This window comes from Oryctolagus cuniculus, chromosome 10 (assembly GCF_051225735.1).
Source record: "Oryctolagus cuniculus isolate XC-2025 breed Fujian yellow rabbit chromosome 10, ASM5122573v1, whole genome shotgun sequence".
Lineage (NCBI taxonomy): Eukaryota > Metazoa > Chordata > Mammalia > Lagomorpha > Leporidae > Oryctolagus > Oryctolagus cuniculus.
In genome coordinates, this window is record NC_142876.1 from 28744384 (window position 1) to 28760942 (window position 16559).

General features: G+C 44.6%; 1 protein-coding gene and 2 pseudogenes across 9 annotated transcripts in view; 2 read left to right on the plus strand and 1 right to left on the minus strand.

Moving 5' to 3' along the window:
- Nucleotides 1–16559, plus strand: part of DYM (dymeclin) — a 372541-nt gene that overhangs the window by 59753 nt on the left and 296229 nt on the right. For all 8 annotated transcript variants that reach the window (XM_051851233.3, XM_089305764.1, XM_002713527.6 and 5 more), the window contains 2 exons: nucleotides 4462–4555; nucleotides 5460–5593. In XM_051851233.3, the coding sequence (XP_051707193.1) occupies nucleotides 4462–4555; nucleotides 5460–5593 (228 nt within the window). The remainder of the gene's footprint in view (nucleotides 1–4461; nucleotides 4556–5459; nucleotides 5594–16559) is intronic.
- On the minus strand, nucleotides 6776–7894 carry LOC100348978 (cleavage and polyadenylation specificity factor subunit 5 pseudogene; annotated as a pseudogene). Its single transcript, XR_016214545.1, has one exon. The product of XR_016214545.1 is annotated as a cleavage and polyadenylation specificity factor subunit 5 pseudogene (transcript).
- On the plus strand, nucleotides 10611–11350 carry LOC149123721 (pre-mRNA-splicing factor SYF2 pseudogene; annotated as a pseudogene).

The following is a 16559-nucleotide window of genomic DNA, read 5'->3' on the forward strand; positions in this document are numbered from 1 at the left end:
AGTGGAAGATGGCCCAAGTCCTTGGGCCCCTGCACCCGCATGGGAGACCCAGAAGAAGCTCCTAGCTCCTGACTTCGGATTGGCGCGGCTCTGGCTGTTGCGGCCAATTGGGGAGGAGAGTGAACAGGCATATGGAAGACCTCTCTTTCTGTCTCTCTCTTTCTCTGCCTCTCTCTCTGCATCTTTCAAATAAATAAATAAATCTTTTTTTAAAAAACCCACTTGTATATAATAATGATATCAGCACAGGAGTTGTTGTTATTGTTATTTGTTGTTATTGTTGTTGTTAAAGATTTATTATATTTATTTGAAAGGCAGAGTTACAGAGAGAAATAGAGAGAGAGGTATCTGCTGATTTACTCTCCAAATGGCTGCAATGGCCAGATCTGAGCTGATCTGGAGCCAGGAGCCAGGAGCCAGGAGCTTCTTCCGGGTCTCCCACATGGGAATCATAGACCCACGGCACACACATACATCCATAAATACTTTAATCTACATTTTCCAGTTGACATTGTATTGGAGATGTGTCATTAAAAGTATGCTTGGGAACAGCAAAACACGATACTCATTAATAGCCAACAATTCCAACACAGTGATATAGCTAAAATAAAAACCGTCCATGCTAAACATCAGTTAGTTCTGCCAACCTTTTGTATAAGATGTTTTCAGAGCATTCTCTGCGCATGGGCTTAAGTAGTTTTATGTAAATAGCGTCATTCACGCTGTGATTTGAACTCTGGCAGATTCTGTCAACCCTTGTCTGCCTTCCTGCCAGGGTCCCGTTGCTACTCGGTCTCTTGAAGCCCTCTTGAAGCCCGTGTGGCTTCACCACAGCACTTCATTTTTACCGGTTAACGTCAGGCTCTATACAGTCCATTGTTTCATCCACTGAGATCATTTGGAATCCTGATTCTACCATAAGGTCTTGTTTTTTTAAATCATTGAACATTTTTTAAAAATTATTTGAGAAGCAGAGACAGAGACAGATACACAGAAAGGCAGAGAATGCCTGTCTGCTGATTTGCTCCCTAAATGTTCTCAGTGGCCTGGGCTAGGCTGGGGCAGAAGGGGAGCCTGAGCCGAGAGCCAGGAGCTGGTAATGGAATCCAGGTCTGCCCGCCTGTGGCAGGAACCAAGCCACTTGGGCTGTCACTGCTGCCCTCTAGTGTCTGCGTTGGCAGGAAGCTGGAGCTGGAGATCAAAGCCAGGCACTCTGATTTGGGATGTGGGTGTCTGAGCTTTAACTGCCAGGCTACACATCTGCTCTTCATCGAGCATATTTAATTTTACTAATTTACTTATCTGATTTCCATCTTCTCAAAAAGTGCTGTGGAAACTTTTTTGCTGCCTTGGAATGTAGGCTTCGTGAGGCCTGAGACTTCTGCTTACAGGTACCTCCCTGCTGCCTGTGACGGTGTGGGCGTGGATGAGCAGCTCAGTAAACCCCTGATGAGTGGATCAGAGAGGTACACAAGCCTTGATCCCACCCATCTGGTTGCTGCTTCCAACAACACAGAATTGGTTTGTGTTTAATTAGCTAACCATTCGTAAATCAAATGATTACTTGTGGAATCACGCAGTAACAAAGGGGCTGCTGCATGAACCAGGGTTGTGAAGCTGGGATTCTGAATGGTGGTTGAGATCATGTTAGCCTCAGCTTAGTTTGTTTCAGAATTTTCTTTTGATTTACAGTAGCTAAGTGACATATTTTTAAAAGATTTGATTTTATTTATTTGAGAGGTAGAGTTATAGACAGTGAGAGGGAGAGACAGTGAGAAAGGTCTTCCACCTGCTGGTTTACTCCCCAAATGGCCACAATGGCTGGAACTGGGCCAATCTGAAGCCAGGAGCTAGAACCTCTTTCAGGTCTCCCACGAGGGTGCAGGGGCCCAAGCACTTGGACCATCTTATGCTGCTTTCCCCGGCACAGTAGCAGGGAGCTGGATGGGAAGCAGAGCAGCCAGGACTCAGATTGGTGCACTCATGCGATGCTGGCATTGCAGGAGGACGCTTCACCTGCTGTGCCACAGTGCTTGCCCACATACCTACTTTTGATGATAAGAACTGGAGAAACTCCTCTAACTTAACAGCAAACATTGTGCCTTGCTGTTCACAGCGGGTTCTTCAGCGGGCAGCAGTGGGCATCAGCTGGGAGACTGCTGCAGGTGCAGACTCTCAGGACACACTTGCTAGCATGTGGAATCATTATTTTAATACGAATGCTGGGTGACTGGAAGGCTTGTGAAACCTCGGGAAGCACTTGTCGACTTCAGTTGCTGTAGAGGGGATTCTGGGATTCTGAACTTCCAAGAAGCTCCCAGCTAGTTGCTAGTTGCTGCTAGTCCGTGAACCACACTTGGAATAGCAAGATGCTACAACATTTTTTTTTCTTTTTCCCCTGTGAGACTGTTAAACCATTACTTGCATTGACTCTGAACCTGTAACAAGAACACAGATCCAGCAGGTAGACCTCTGGTAACTTGGCAGCTGAAGAGTAGACCTAGATTTCAAAAAAAATATTCTGGAGAACTCCATCTTTTCAAACCTTTGATGTATTTCAAAATGTTCAAATATATGAATCCCAGATCTGCATAAAAATGAATTCTCCTGGCAGCACAGGCCAGTGTGCTTTTGAGTGTTTGCATTTCTGGTTTTCAAAACAGTTAAAAACATGTTTCGAAAGAGAAATATCAGAATTCTGATATTTCAGATTTTGAAAACCAGCTTATGGGAAAAAGACTGTGCACTTGTCATGAATATATTGTTGACTTTGGGTTGAACAACATAACCTTTTTCATTCCCTTTCTTCATCAGTAAAATGAAAGGTTCTGACTAAGCAGTCTCTCCCTTCTGATGAATTCTTAACTTCTGTGCTCCTATGACCTGCTCTGCAACCTGATAGAACTTTTCAGTTCATTAAGTTCAATTCCTTGATTATAGGGATTGGTGGAACATAGCTTTAGAGTCAAGGGTTTGAAGGTAGATAAGGATATGTTCTTTTTTCTTATTTATTTGGAAGAGTGATAGGGAGAGAGAGAAAGAGACCTTCCGTCTGCTGGTTCACTCCACAGATGGCCACATTGGCCATGGCTGGGCCAGGCCAAAACCAGGAACCAAGAGCTTCTGGGTCTCCTACGTGGGTGGCAGAGGCTCAGCTACTTGGGCCATTCTCTGCTGCTTGTCCCAGGCCATTAACAGGGAACTGTGTTGGAAGTGGAGCATCGGGGACACAAGCCAGCGTCTATATGGGATGCTGCATCGCAGGCAGTTGCTTTACCCGCTACACTACACCTGCCACAACACTGGCCACCAGGATGTGTTCTTGAGCAGGGAAGAATCTGGAAGGTGGAATTCATGTTAGTGCTTCTCTCACAGGGTTTTTCTGAGGATTTAAGGAGGCAATGTGTGTAAAGCACTTGGTGTATGTTGTTCAGTATTTAGCTGTTGCTTCTTTTACAGGTAAGAAAACAGAGGCTGGAGAAGTAAAGTGGTCTGTCTGAGGTCCTGTATCCAGCTAACGACAGACCTGGCTCTGGAAACTTCCACCTCCCCTACAGTCTTCTCTCCATTCTTAGGCTAGCTTTGTTGAAATGCCTACTTTTTAAGCTTTACAAATTTGTGGGCAAATTCTTTAGAATTTTGACTCTGGATAGTTCTCCCTCTAGCCACTTTACTTTATGTGTAAACCTCTATTTTTCATGGGAACCATTTGTGATGATCTGAACAGATTTTTGCATTTATTACACTCTGTGTACCAGGGACATAGATGATTAATTTTTGAGTTTTTTCTAAATGTCTGCTTTTCTAAAGAGAAAGATGTACATGTGCAGATTGAGTAGTATGTCATTTTTTTTTTAAAGATTTTATTTATTTACTTGAAAGTCAGAGTTACAGAGAGGCAGAGGCAGAGAGAGAAAGAGAGGTCTTCCATCTGCTGGTTCACTCTCCAGATGGCTGCAATGGCTGGAGCTGCTCTGATCCAAAGCCAGGAGCTTCCTCCAGGTCTCCCTTGCGGGTATAGAGGCCCAAGGACCTGTGCCATCCTCTATAGCTTTCCCAGGCCATAGCAGAGAACTGGATCAGAAGTGGAGCAGCCAGGACTCAAACCGGCGCCCATATGGGATGCTGGCACTGCAGGCGGCGGCTTTACCCACTACACCACAGCGTTGGCCTTGAGTACTATGTCTGTTAATTGTGACATCTTTCCTTTACAATTTTGGGTTCTGAGATGAGATGGCCACTTTCTCCTGTTTTCATTTTGCAGATCATTTTTTGATGTCAGAATTCAGATGAAGAGCAGCGGTAGCCCTCATTTCTTATTTCCCTAACCAGGTGTCCAAGTCCCAGGAAGGCTGGCTGTGCGTGATTTCCATTTGACATCTGTTTTCCTAAGTGGTGGGGTATGCTCACTTTGACTTCAGTTCTGATTTTAACTTTTTCAATCTTTTTCTTCTCTTGCAGTTGAAAACAATCCTCGAACAGGAAATCTTGGTGCACTAATTAAGGTCTTCCTTTCTAGAACCAAAGAACTAAAACTTTCCGCAGAATGTCAGAAGTAAGCTGGCCAATTTGCTTTATAGTTAACTACATGAATATTTTTATTTCTTGATGAAAAATTTTTTTTTTTAAAAACTGTAAGGGAATTATTCTCATTATTAAGAGAAAAAAGGTAAAGAGCAATTTCAGTTCAGTTCTCAGTCACTTCAGTGGAATTCTAAGTTCTGGAATTTGTTCAGTTTCAGCATTTTGGACACTCTTTAGAAATATGTTCTTTAAGAAGATTAGTGGTGATGTCGTTATTCTAAAAAAGGTAATTTCCGCCATTATCACTGCTGATCATTTCTGGTTTAAGTAGTGACAGTTTGACTGTTGCTTCATTCCACATCTGTTGCTTTTAATTCCTTCATATTCTGTTGAATGGAAAATTGACCCTTTTTTTGTTCTTCAAGCATTTTTTAAAAACTATTTTTAGATGGAAGTATCTTAAAATGATTGCTCATTGCCTTGCTTCTAATCAGACTATACCAAATTTATTAGTTTTTCTTGTGAGTTCAGGTAGTTAGTTCCAATAACAAATATTGTACTGTGCTGCTGTTGCCTCATTTAAAATTTTGCTTGTATAGTTGCATATATTCTTTTTACATTACCATTAAATTTTTGGGCTTTTTTTTTAAGCTTTTTAAAAAAATCACCTTTATGTGGGACAGCGATAAGGAACAAAGAGCAGTCACTGCTGTAGGCATCAGTAAAGTAGAATCATCCTGTGAAATATGCAGAATGAAATGTGGCCTGCAGTGTAACAGACACCACACTAGTCATTCTTGGATGGTTACCGGATACGGGGTTGTTCTGGTGTTATCAGTGGTGGGCAAAATGGTTGAAGTCTTGGACTGGAAATAAACTGATGACACCTGTGACTGACCAGCGATTCCTCAGTGACCTTGGGCCTTCCTTTCCAGCCACATCTTCATTTGGCAGACCCACAATGCCCTGTTTATTATTTGCTGTTTGCTGAAAGTGTTCATCTGTGAAATGTCAGAGGAGGAATTACAACTTCATTTTACTTATGAAGAAAAATCTCCTGGCAGTTACAGTAAGTATTGCCTTTGAAGATGTTTTGGGTCTAGCATGTGCAACATATTAGGATAAAAATATAATTTTGAAATTTCAGTTTTCATCTCATGATTTTCATTTTCTTAAATGACCTGACACTGTCTATTTTTCTTTTCCTGTATAATTTAAATGAGATTTTTTTTGATAAGAAAGCCAGTTGGATTGATGCTTTTATTTATTTTGACTTCCATGCATATCTAAGAAGAAAGGAGTAAAATAAAAACAAAATTCACAAGTCTTTCTTTCTTTTAGAAAATAGATGTTAATTAATTTTTAAAAATTTTTTAAAAAAGATTTAATTTATTTGAAAGGCAAAATTTGAGAGAGGAGAGGTAGAGAGAGAGAGAGAGAAAGATCTTCCATTCACTGGTTCACTCCCAAGATGGCCACAACAGCCAGGACTGGGTCAGGCTGAAGTCAGGATCCAGGAACTTCATCTGGGTCTCCCATGTGGGTGCAGGCACCCAAGGACTTGAGCCACCTTCCACTGCTTTGCCACGTGCATTAGATGGGAACTGGATCCAAAGTGGAGCAGCTGGGACTTGAATTGACACCCATATGGGATGCTGGCATTGCAGGCAGTGGCCCAACCTATTATAACGTGGGCCCTGAGGTGTTGATTTGAAACATAATTAATAGGCAACATTTATTATTTATTTATGTGAGACACAGCACGAGAGTGAGAGAGAGAGAGAGAGTGCTGCTGAGTCACTCTTCAGATGCCTGCAAGAGCTGCGGGTAGGGCGGGTATAGCAAAGGTGGGAGGGAACTCAATCCAGGTCTTCCATATGAGTAGGGGGAACCTGTTTGAGCCATCACTGCTGGCTCCCAGGGTCTGCATTAGCAGGAGGCTGTAATCAGGAGCTGGAGCCAGGTGTTGGACCCCAGCAGCCTGATGTCTGATGTGGGACCTGGACATCCTAACCCTGTGTCTTAGGGCGATTAAGGAAGACTGCAAATCAGAACTACAGGTACACCTAATGCTCTTTTCCCAGGGTGAACAGTCTCAGTGTGGCTACTCAGTGTGAGTCTCAGTGGCAGCTTGGTCAGAAATAGCATTGTCAAGGACAGTTGTATGACGCTAAAGTGGGTCTCCCTCCTCCTCTCTGAGGATCCTGACATTACTGAGGGGTGTGTGTGTGTGTGTGTGTGTGTGTAAAGATTTATTTTATTTTTTTTTTATTTTTATTTTTTTTGAAGTTCATTTGCTTTAATGTTGTACAAAGAAAAAATGAGTAGAACCAAAAGTAAATAAACATTATCACATTTGTTTACACCACTATCTAGTTCTTCATATTAACTTTACTATTCAAACAATAGAAAGTTAAGTGGCAACTTAGGGAATGGGAAAAAGATAAAACCAAAAACCTCTTCTACCACATTTATTCTTCTACACCGTGTACAGCTGTGCTCACAGAGACGGCTTCTTTTACTTTTCCACTGTGCGTAATTCAGTTGTATATAAAATTGAACCTGCTCAACAGCTGAGGGAGACTAGAAATGATGGGTCCATATCCTGGTGCATTGTCATACAATTCAAACAATGGTGCAGCTACCAGCTTGTAGTTTGTAGGGACTGCAAACAAGGCTTTCTCTTGAAGTTGAACCAGAAACAACTTCTTATGTTCCTTAGGCTTTGTAATATGTGCAGGAATATATGGATACTGAGGAGGTTCAAAATTTGGTCTCCACCAGTTACCAATGCAGTCATCAATGACCCAGTCTTGCAGAACTCCATCTTGGTGGCCTAGTATCTCTGTCATTAAGCGTTTTAGTCCTTCAACTTCATCTTCTCCTGGGTTAAGTTCACCACCAGGTAATTTGAAGAAAGTCGTTCCCAGTTGTAGCAGTAACACATGGGGTAGCCGGTGCTCGTGTACAATCAGAACCCCTTCTACAGTCCTCCTCATTCCAATTTTATCAAATTCTTCCCGCATGCGCTGAAATCTGGCTGCAACAGAACTGTCCTTCTCATAGAGAGGCTCTTTTGTGCCAAAAGTATAATTGGTAAGAGGATAAAGGTTGATGGTGCGCTCCAGGGTGAGGGGCTCGGTCTGCTGGATGTACTTGTTGCCGAACTGATTGACCCCGCGGGGCCAGCCGGTCTGCGAGCGATTGGGCGGTACCACCGACATGCTGGCAACCTCTGACTCTGGCGGTGAGCAGAAATCGGGAGGTGAGGGAAATTTTTTCCCCCCGTGCGGGCAGCGGTTATCTGCGACCCGCTCAGTAGCCGCCGCCCGCCATTAACATGAGAGCGCAAGAGGAGGCGTACGCACGCCGGAAGAAGATTTATTTTATTATTTGAAAGAGTTATAGAGAGAAGCAGAGACAGAGATTGAGAGAGGTCGTCCATCTGCTGGTTCTCTCCCCAGATAGCTGCAATGCTCTAGGTGAGCCAATCTGAAGCCAGCAGCTTCTTCCAGGTCTCCCACGTGGGTGCAGGGGCCCAAGCACTTGGGCCATCCTCCGCGACTTTCCCAGGCACATTAGCAGGGAGCTGGATTGGAAACGGAGCAGCTGGGACAAGAACAGGTGCCCATAAGGGATGCCTGCACTGCAGGTTGGGGCTTTAACCCGCTGCACCACAGTGCCGGCCCCGAAGTGTGTTTGATTTTTTCCATTCCTTTTTGTCAGTAGCTTCCCTGATCAAAGTCTTGTTTCGTTTCTTGGCACTAAAACTGATAGTCTGGAAAGTAGAATGGCCTCCTCGGACTACTAACAAATGGTGAAGTATGAGGAATGCCGAGCTCGCACCTCCTTCGTGCTGGTGTCCCTTCCATGGCTGAGGCTGTTGCTTCTCAGTTTATTGAGTCCTGTCCTCAGAACGCACCTGTGCCTGATCAGGCTGCCAGGCCACACGGGCGGCTCCGAGTCCAGTGTTGCCAGTTCCCGGGAGGGTGGTATTGGGAGAATTCCGATGTCTGCGTTGTTAATTGAGGCCTGTGTGCTGTGTGGCTTTTCATACATTTATCACACTTCCTTTCATGTACCTTGGAGTAATTCTCTCTCCACTGTGATGCCGGCACTGGCATTTAAATGTCAAAGTCAGATGTTGACAGGGAAATGAGTCCATGAAATACTTCTGTCCGTCCAGGCCCGGATCACAGTGTACTACTGATTTTTCACTTCAGCCATATCCACTTGTGAAATATTTCAACAGTTCTAGGATTTTTTTTTTTTTTTTTTTTGACAGGCAGAGTGGACAGTGAGAGAGAGACAGAGAGAAAGGTCTTCTTTTTTGCCGTTGGTTCACCCTCCAATGGCCGCCGTGGCCGGCGCACTATGGCCGGCACATCACGCTGAACTGAAGCCAGGAGCCAGGTGCTTCTCCTGCTCTCCCATGCGGGTGCAGGGCCCAAGCACCTGGGCCATCCTCCACTGCACTCCCTGGCCATAGCAGAGAGCTGGCCTGGAAGGGGGGCAACCAGGACAGAATCCGGTGCCCCGACCAGGACTAGAACCCGGTGTGCCAGTGCTGCAAGGCGGAGGATTAGCCTAGTGAGCCGCGGCCCTGCCAGTTCTAGGATTTTTATTAACAATGTTGCGGGGAGGGAGGAAAGTTAACCTTTTATTCAGTCAAGTATTTCTTAAAACCATGGTTATTATTTAAAGATATCAGGGCATGAGGTGACTATGTCACATTTCAAACAATGAAAAGATGGAGTACAACAAAATAGTTAACTTCTTTTTCTTTTTAAAAGATTATTTATTTATTTGAAAGATACAGAGAGGGAGAAACACAGAGCAAAAGAGATCTTCCATCCCCTAGTTCACTCCCAAATGGCTAAAATGGCTGAGGCTGGACCAGGCTGAAGCCAGGAGCCAGGAACTCCATCTGGTCTCCCATTTAGGTGTCAGGTACCTAAGTATTTGGGCCATCTTCCACTGCTTTTTCAAGTGCGTTGGCAGGGAGCTGGGTCAGAAGTGGCGCAGCTGGTGCTCCTGTGGGATGCTGGTATCCCAGGCAGGGGCTTAACCTGCTGTGCCGCAACACTGGCCCCAGAATGGTTAGCTTGACCGCGTGCACTTTTCCCGAGATGCCTTTGTGTGATAGTAGAGAAATTTCCTGCCTATACCACTGGACACATTAGGCCAGTCAGACTGTGCTTTACAAGGTTCCTTATGGCCTCTGTAAAGATCATGAAATGGTTTTGGAGAAATAGAATATCAGTTTCTGATTCACTGTGATCTCTTTCTCCACGCTTGTTCCTAGTGAATTAGAGAAGGGTGTGCTTCTTGACTCAAACTTGGAGATGTGACTTTCGCTGTCTCAGTTTAGGGTCCTTCTGTGGTTGGCAGCTGGGTGGCCGTTTTGTAGGTAGATGTCTAAGGACACTGGCTCCTTCCATTTCTGTGAGGTCAGGATACCACTGAGTGCTTCTGCAGGTTGTGCCAAAACTGGAAGGTGGCAAATACCACGGGCCAGGAGCTCTCGAGCAGGGCTGTGAGCAGGGTGTGCAGGGCCCTCCCCAGGCAAGAGCTGTTCTTTTGCCTTAGTGTGAAGTTTGTAGACTGAATAGAATTTGCCAGAATTTACATATGTGTGGCTCCTAAATATGCAGATAGATGAGCCACGTCTAGTTTGTATTTTAACAAAATATGAGCAATCTTAAATTTCTGGGGAAAATCTTTCTCTCGAGCGATGCTGGGCTACCGTGGGCTGAGTTTATCTTTGAGTTTCATCCCTGAGAGTGTGCCCAATGAAAAATGCCAGAATTGTTTGTTTTTTCAAGCATTCTAAAGTTTCTCTCCAAACAAATGATGTAGCTGACTTGTTGCAAGGAGGCTAAATATGTTCTACGCTTCCTTTAAATCTGTTATCTTTATTTCATGGCTAACATGTGATCATTTGAACTGTGGTATTATTACTGAATAAAACATGTGTGTTAACATTGATTTAGCAGTTTTGTTTACTTTATGTTTTTTATTTATTTTGGTTTACTTATGTTTTATTACCCATTCTGCTCTAGAAAATGCATTTCATGGAAAATTCATTGTTTTACCCAGTTCTAGTTTTGAGTTGGTATGAATTGCTACCCCATTAACTGTGTGTGGGCAGATAGATAGTAAAATACTCTTTGATGCTGTTAGAAAAAAGGTTAAACTGGAGAGAAAGGTTGTGATGGCAGCTGCGGCTAAAGTTCAGAATGAAGCTCGTAAATTAAATCACCAGGAAGTTGTGGAAGAAGATAAAAGACTTAAGTTACTGGCAAACTGGGAAGCCAAGAAAGCTCGTTTGGAATGGAAACTTCAGGAAGAAGAAAAGAAAGAGGAATGTGCAGCCAGAGGGAAAGACTCTGAGAAATGAACCTGTTGGAGACCAGCGCAGAGGATGCAGCAAGATGGGAGGAAAAAGAGGAAAACCCCCATCCTGCATTTTCAGACTATGCTGCCGCCCGGCTACGCCAGTATCACAGGTTGACCCTAGCAGATCAAACCTGACATGGACACGTATGAGAGACTGAGGGAGAAGCACGGAGAAGAGCTTTTCCCGACATCCAACAGTCTTCTGCATGGCACACACGTGCCCTCCACAGAGATCAACAGGATGGTCACCGAGCTGGCAAAGCGAATTGAACCGCGAGACAAACACACGCGGAGGCATCCTTATAACGATGATGTAGATTTGACTGCATTAATGAGAGAAATGCCAAATTCGCAAGAAAGCTGAAAGGTTCTATAGAAGTACACGGCTGAAATTAAATAGAATTTGAAAAGAGGAACAGCTGTTTAATCCCTTCAAGAGCTGTTTTTATAAACTTGACAATGGTGTGAAAATTTCTGCCACCAAATTGAGTTTGCTTTGAAACCAGAGCCTAGTCTATGCCTTCCCACTCAGCACTTAGAAATCAATGCTTTTTCTTAAACAAACAAACACGCAAAAGGTTAAATTTCAATGGGTTCCTGCAATGAGAGGATAAGAGGTGAGCCTTTGGCCTAGCAGTTAAGACACTGCTGGGGACATCCAAATCCCATTTAGAGAGCCTGGATTTGAGTCCCGGCCCCACTCCTGGTTCTAGCTTCCCGCCACTGCACCCTGTGGCAGGCAGCACGTGATGGCTCAATTAGTTGGATTCCTGCCTCCTCTATGACAAACCCAGATTGAGTTTCTGGCTTATAGATTTGGCCTGGTCCAACTTTGGCTTTTGCAGGTATTTGGGGAGTGAACCAGCACATGGAAAATATCTCTGTCTCTGTGCCTTTCAGATAAAATAATAACAATTTTTTAAAAAATGGGTAAAATGACAAAGAGCATCTTCTCTGTGTGTGGGGGTGGGTTGGGGGACACGCCTTTGCCCCTTCGTAGGTTATGTGGGTGCTGCTGTTTGTTTCCTTTTAATGGAAATGCCTGGTTGCTTCTGAGGGGCCGTGCTCGCTGGCTCACTGTAGCCGCTTGTTCCCTCTGTGAGCTCTGGTGGCCACCGTGGAGCAGTCCTGCCGCACCTCTCGGGTTCTGAGGAGGAATGCACCCGCGTGGCACTGGGGGTCTGTGGGGCAGCTTTGGGAGAGGGCGATGTGGCACAGGAAGTGCACGGAACATCCTGCGTGCTTAGAGAATGAGCATTTATCGTCTCACCAAAACTTGCTTCCATCATAAAAGGTCTTTTTACTCCAGATTTGATTAATGGCACTGAAAAAAACAGGATTGCTTCTGTTTTTCCCCTAAACTGGTGTCACAGGCAAAATGCATCTCCTGTCTTTTTCTGGACCACTAAGAAGGAAAGGGATCTTAATTGAAACCCGAGTTACTTCTGAACAGAGCTCGGTTTTCTGCTAGACTTGGTCCTCTTTCTGCATCAACTGTTATGTTCTCTAACACACCATGTAACGGTACGTTACGGCCATGGACTTAAATAAGGATTTTGAGAAAATGAATTATATTGACATTTGAGAAATCCTGTAGAAGTTTGATGACTTGAACATTAAGAACTGTTTGTTTATTCTTGAAGGGAATGTTGGTGAGAATTATGTGGACTTAATTTAATATGACTATCTCCAGACCCCTCTGTCATCGCTCACAGTTGGTTTTCACTGAGCATTGACTTTCAGAGCTTGTACTTTTTATAGAGTTTTAAAGATGAATTTGTGGTTAATTTGCTATCTTGATAATTAGCCTTTTATATTTGTGAAATATACACTGTTGTTTAAGCAAGTCAAGATTTTGCTGAGAATTCTTTCTTTCTTTCAAAACTTGTACCAAGACTACAGTCTCTCTTTGAGAGCACCTTCCTTTTTTGCCTTTTCCTTTTTTTTTTTTTTTTTTTTTGACAGGCAGAGTGGATAGTGAGAGAGAGAGAGACAGAGAGGAAGGTCTTCCTTTTGCCGTTGGTTCACCCTCCAATGGCCGCCACAGCTGGCGCGCTGCGGCCGGCACACTGTGCTGATCCGAAGGCAGGAGCCAGGTGCTTCTCCTGGTCTCCCATGGGGTGTAGGGCCCAAGCACTTTGGCTATCCTCCACTGCACTCCCGGGCCAGAGCAGAGAGCTGGCCTGGAAGAGGGGCAACCGGGACAGAATCCGGCGCCCCGACCGGGACTAGAACCTGGTGTGCTGGTGCCGCTAGGTGGGGGATTAGCCTACTGAGCCGCGGCGCCGGCCTTGCCTTTTTCTTTCTTTTTTAAAGATTTTATTTCTCTATTTGAAAGGTAGAGTTATAGTCAGTGAGCGGGAGAGACAGAGAGAAGGGTCTTCCATCAGTGGGTTCACTCCCCAAATGGCTACAACAGCTGGAGCTGGGCCAGTCTGAAGCCAGGAACTTCTTCCAGGTTTCCTACTTGGGTGCAGGGGCCAAAGCACTTGGGCCATCTTCCTCTGCTTTCCCAGCCACAGCAGAGAGCTGGATCAGAATAGGAGTAGCCAGGACTAGAACCAGTGCCCATATGGAATGCTGGTGCCACAGGTAGAGGATTAACCTACTGTGCCACAGCGCCGGCCCTGAGAATTATTTCTTGTGTGTGTTAGTTTTGTTAGTGCTGGCCTTCATGTCCGTGCTACCAAACAGTATCAACTACATAATTTGGTAAGCTGCACATCTTGCTAGGGAATTCTAGCAGCAAGAATGGAGTGAGTATTTACCCCCATGGGGCCTCGGAACATAGTCCAACCAACACCTGCAAATGCAACACTAACGTTGTATTATGCACTACAAAGTATGCATATTTTATCCTATCACATATAATGTTTATTTTAATATAAAATTTCCATTGCTTAACATTAAGTAGGGTGATGCTCTTGGACAGTTGCACTGTATTTATTTGGGGGCCAGACATCCTCTCAGAAGGCCCCCTCTGCCTCACATCCCTCACTATTAGCCAAGGTTAAGAAGTGTGGTTTTCTGTTGTACATCCAAGGTGACCCGATGTAAGGATAGAGTAAAATGACATCTTTTTCAACCATAGGCCACATTGTGAAGCTGGTTGTCACACTGCAGTAGCCCTCTGTGTAGTCTGATGATTGGTGATTCTGTCTGGATGCTGACAGACGGTCCCCTTCAGTGTGGAGTGACAATTCAGGATTTCATACAGGCTCTTTGATGTCGTTCTTTTCATTTATAATTGTGCCTGCTGCTGGTCCATCACCTTAGTCCAGTGAATATGGTTTAAGGATAAAGACTTGCCGTTTAGGCATCTGTAGTTATTTGCATCTTAGTCTTTCATGTTTTGTTGTCATACAGTTGGGTTCATGTTCTTGTCTCTGTTGCAAGAATTCCAGGATGAGACATAAGAAGAGTTTACAGAGGAATAAGGTTTATTAGTGTCCAGAGATGAGCCCAGCGAGGTTCAGGGCTTAGGATATGCTGCCTGGGGTGGAGTTTAATTCAGTATTCATAGGGAGTGGTGTTTTTGGGTGGGATTTGAGTATTGTTGAGTATTGCCCCCCCCCCCCCCCGACCTCTTTTGGAAGTCTTAGAAGTGTCTCGGTGTCAGGTGCATGATGGGATTAGGTATGTCAGCCGTGATAATTCTGTTACAATGATACCCTAATAGGCTGTCCATCATCATGGGGATGTAGCCAGCAGCCATGTTGAGGATTGTCCGCCGGTGCCTGTTCTGGGTGGCGGCCTTACAGATATAGCAGTTCTCTGCCGCAGAGATAAACAGGAAGCTTTGGGTGGAGTTAGGGTTGTAGGGAGGAGCTGGTGACCTCAGCGCCTCCTCCTTGCCCTGACTATTCCCTTTCTGTGTGTCAGTTTGACATTTCTACTTATCGTTGGTTTAAGCCCTTTATATGTTTGCTACCAACTTCTTTTTTTTTTCTTTTAAGATTTATTTATTTGAAAGGCAGAGTTACAGAGTGGCAGAGGCAGAGAGAGAGAGAGAGAAAGAGAGAGAGACGTCTTCCATCGTTGGTTCACTCCCCAAATGGCCGCAATGGCCAGAGCTGTGCTGATCCAAAGCCAGGAGCCAGGAGCTCCTTCCGGGTCTTCCACGTGGGTGCAGGGGCCCAAGGACTTGGGCCATCTTCTACTGCTTTCCCAGGCCATAGCAGAGAGATGGATTGGAAGTGGAGCAGCCAGGACTTTAAACCAGCGCCCATATGTGATGCCAGCACTGCAGGTGGTGGCTTTACCTGCTATGCCACAGCTCCAGCTCCAACCAGTTTCTTTTTACAATTTATAAAATACAATGAAATAAACAGTTACCTAAATGCTGCTGAATGGGAAAGAGTGGAACCTCACTCTGCTACTTCTGTTGGAAGCATCCATTTACCAGCTGAATTAGGCATGTGGAAGACTGTTTAATGATGGGTGATGCCCAGTAGTGCAGATTGTTTGAAGGTTGAAGCTGCAGAAATCAAGGACCATCTGCAAACAATTGAGCAAAGTCTGCGAGGCATCTCAGGTATGCTGGCTTATTATCGCATGCAGCATTTTGTCTTTTTTCCAATCCATGGTAATACTGCTGTGATCACATGGATATCACTGGCATTTTCAGTGAATCAGTCTTTTTGAGAGTAATGTGAGTGTCAGGAAGCCCTCATTTTATAATCTAAATTTGGGAGGATTTTGTATTTGAACATATCCCATAGGCTATGTGTGATGTGGTAGCAGGTTGCTAGAATTTCTGTCATTTTGTGAGGATAGCTCCTCCATTCTGTGCCTTTTGAGAATTAGTCAGAAGGGACAAAGTCAGCCCTAGGCAAAACTGAAGTACTACGAAATTGTTCCCATTTTCCTTTTGCCTTCGAGGTGAGCTTTCTTCCTCTACCTTGGTATTATATCCTTTGCTTGCCAAAGTAATAATGGTATTTATTTCATATTTTGTGTGTCATAAATTAATTTTTTTTAAAATATGATATTTTTATTTTTGTTTGAGACACAGAGCTGCCACTCCGTGGTTTATTCCCAGAGTTTCTGCAATGTCTGGGGCTGGGCTGTGCTGAAGCCAGGAGCTGAGAACTCAATCCGGGTCTCAACCACTGGAGCCGTCACTGCTGCCTCCCAGAGTGTGCATGAACAGGAAGCTGGGATTGGGAGCAGAGCCAGGACTTGAACCCAGGCACTTGATGTGGAACCTGGATATCCCAGCTGCTAGTTAACTGCTATACCAAATGCTCAGCTCAGTACAATATTTTAAATCCTTAGGGGTCTAAATTGCTGCTTGTTTTTGCAAACACATGTAATACCTTATTTCCTTATGCATTTGGTGATGTGACTATGTTTGATCTTTTTTAAAGATTTTACTTATTTATGTATTTGAAAGGCAGAGTTACAGAGGGGCAGAGGCAGAGAGAGAGAGAGAGAGAGGTCTTCCATCTGCTGGTTCACTCCCGAGATGGCTGCAATGGCTGGAGCTGAGCTGATCCAAAGCCAGGAGCTAGGAGCTTCTTCCTGGTCTCCCATGTGGCTGCAGGGGCCCAAGGACCTGGACCACCTTCTACTGCTTTCCCAGGCCACAGCAGAGTGCTGGATCGGAAGTAGAGCAGCCAGGAGTAGAACCAGTG